We start from the raw sequence: 2,362 nt of genomic DNA on the forward strand, positions 1-2,362 counted from the left end.
CCATCGGATGTCCAGTGGGTGTCTGAATGACCCAACCTTTAGCTTCCGTCGTCAGAATTGTGGTATTCTTTGTCAACATTCACCTCTTCAGTATAAGAGCCTTCCGCTTGCAATATTTTGATGATGGTAATTGGGATGAAACGCTGTTAACGTCGTCTCTTTCGCCGTTCGTATGGAGAGAGTTAAGGATTTCGACTTTATATAATTTGAGTAGGTTTTCACTATTAAAAACATGTTTGTTTTTTCCCCCTTGCAGTGAAGTTTATATTTGTCAGTATAACACGTGTAATCAAACTCCACTTTGAGGTCATCAAAATCGCAAAAGTAACATGTGTTTATATGTGGTTTCCAATCACGGCGGTCTTCTGGCCGCTACCCGATGTAGCAGCGCTGTGGTCCTTACAGCCATGGCAGCGGACTAGACGCAAGAACTCCGTTCTGAACTTGGTCCCTGTCAAACAGTACAGCAGAAAGTTGACAGCGCTGTTGGAGTACCACATGAGCACAGCCACCGTTTCCAGCAAGTCCCACAAGGCCCTGTTGGTGAGGTCAGCCCCGTCACCGTACACCAGGTAAAACACGCACACAGGTAAAGTCAGGAGCAGGAAGGCGGAGGACACCGCCAGCACCATCACGGTTGTCCTGGAAGCCGCTTTTCGCCGACGACTGTCCTCGTGGTGGTGCGCGCTGGCGGCACCAGCGTCCTTGGAGACAGTCCTGGAGGTCACGATCATGGCCGCAGAAGCCCTGAACAAGGCCAAGGACAGTATGACGTCACAGACCAACAGACAGACGCTGGGAAGGAAAGAGGAGATGAGCATGTCCACCCAATGCCACACGTGGACGTAAAAGTCGAAGGCGAAATCCTCAAAGTAGCACTCGTTTCGGGAGACGCCCATCCCGAACAGGAAGTGAACGTGAACGGCGAAAGCGACGGCGGTGACGGACGCTATGACGATCCACGTTCTCCGCCAGGTGCACAGCATCCTGATCCTGTGCGGCCACTGGATGGCCAGCGTTCGCTGAACGGTCACGGCCGTCACCAGCCAGGCGGAGAGAGTGTTGACGGCGTACACCAGCCACCACACTATCTTACAGATCGCTGAGTACTCGTGCCGCAAGTTCACGTTGAACGTGGTCTTGATCCAGCTGGGCAACACGATCACGTAGAGCAGAGACAAATCGGACACGGCAAGGGCCATGAGAATAGCTCGGTGCGAGGAGTTATCGTCCTTGATACCACGCATAACGACAACTGTGGCCACGTTTCCGAAAGTGCCCAGCAATAGTATGCAGGGTAGAAACGCTTTCCAGAGGGTGGGGACAAACGGGTACTGAAGTAACGGGGACCGGGTAGATTCCATCCAGTCTGTAGCAGAGCTGACCTTTTCCTCCAGGGTCCCAGAATCACCGTCTGTGAGGTTCATGGTTCGATTCTGTTGTCGTCACTTTACCGCTCTGTTCAATGCGACAAAAAACATGTTGGAACATAGAGCAACTAACGAAACGAGTTTGACATGATTCGACAGAGATCGCAGAGACTAGGTAGAGACAGCACAGATAAAGTCACAAAGAAGGCGGGGTGTGGGGGTGACACGTCTGTACACACACACACACACACACACACACACACACACACACACACACACACAGAGCCAAATACACACACACACACACACACACACACACACACACACACACACACACAGACACGTGTGTGTGTGTGTGTGTGTGTGTGTGTGTGTGTGTGTGTGTGTGTGTGTGTGTGTGTGTGTGTGTGTGTATGCATGATGTGTGTGTGTATGCATGATGCACAGAGGATTTTTTTCTTATTTTCTATTTTCGCTTTATGTAAAAATACACACACGCACACGCACGCACGCACACACACACACACACACACACACACACACACACACACACACACACACACACACACACACACGTGCTGTGTGTGTGTGTGTGTGTGTGTGTGTGTATGCATGATGTTTGAGACCGACGAAGACCATCAGGATAGCAGCAACAGCTGTCCTGAATATGTGGGCTAGAATTTGATTATAGAGGAGATTGGTTTGCCCAAGTGAGAACCCCACTCTCTCGGCCCAGAGGGTTTTAGGACAGTCGGCGTCGGACTGGTTCCCAACGGCCAATCAGGTCCCAAAGCTGCAGCACTAAGAGCCAGTGCAAATCTGGCCTCCTGGTTTGAGAGTCACAGTCCTTTACAAAAGACTAAGCTGTAAATGACTTCCCATTGGAGTAGAGAAATGACTTACCATTCAGCGCTCACTTTGCTGTTGTCCTAAGTATAAGCTTATTTTAATCGGTGTGTGTGTGCGTGTGTGTGTGTGTGTGTGTGTGTGTG

General features: G+C 50.5%; 1 protein-coding gene across 1 annotated transcript; it reads right to left on the bottom strand.

Moving 5' to 3' along the window:
- Window positions 1–335: 335 nt before the first annotated feature.
- LOC143302019 (putative G-protein coupled receptor 139) lies at window positions 336–1,427 on the bottom strand. The gene has a single exon (XM_076616504.1). It carries the CDS (start codon window positions 1,425–1,427, stop codon window positions 336–338), a length of 1,092 nt encoding a protein of 363 aa, XP_076472619.1.
- Window positions 1,428–2,362: the final 935 nt, after the last annotated feature.

The sequence above is a fragment of the Babylonia areolata genome, chromosome 28 (assembly GCF_041734735.1).
Source record: "Babylonia areolata isolate BAREFJ2019XMU chromosome 28, ASM4173473v1, whole genome shotgun sequence".
NCBI classification, from domain to species: domain Eukaryota; kingdom Metazoa; phylum Mollusca; class Gastropoda; order Neogastropoda; family Buccinidae; genus Babylonia; species Babylonia areolata.

Bases quoted from the DNA above. Each gene is read 5' to 3' on its own strand.
- LOC143302019 (XM_076616504.1), bottom strand. From the start codon at position 1,427: ATGAACCTCACAGACGGTGATTCTGGGACCCTGGAGGAAAAGGTCAGC.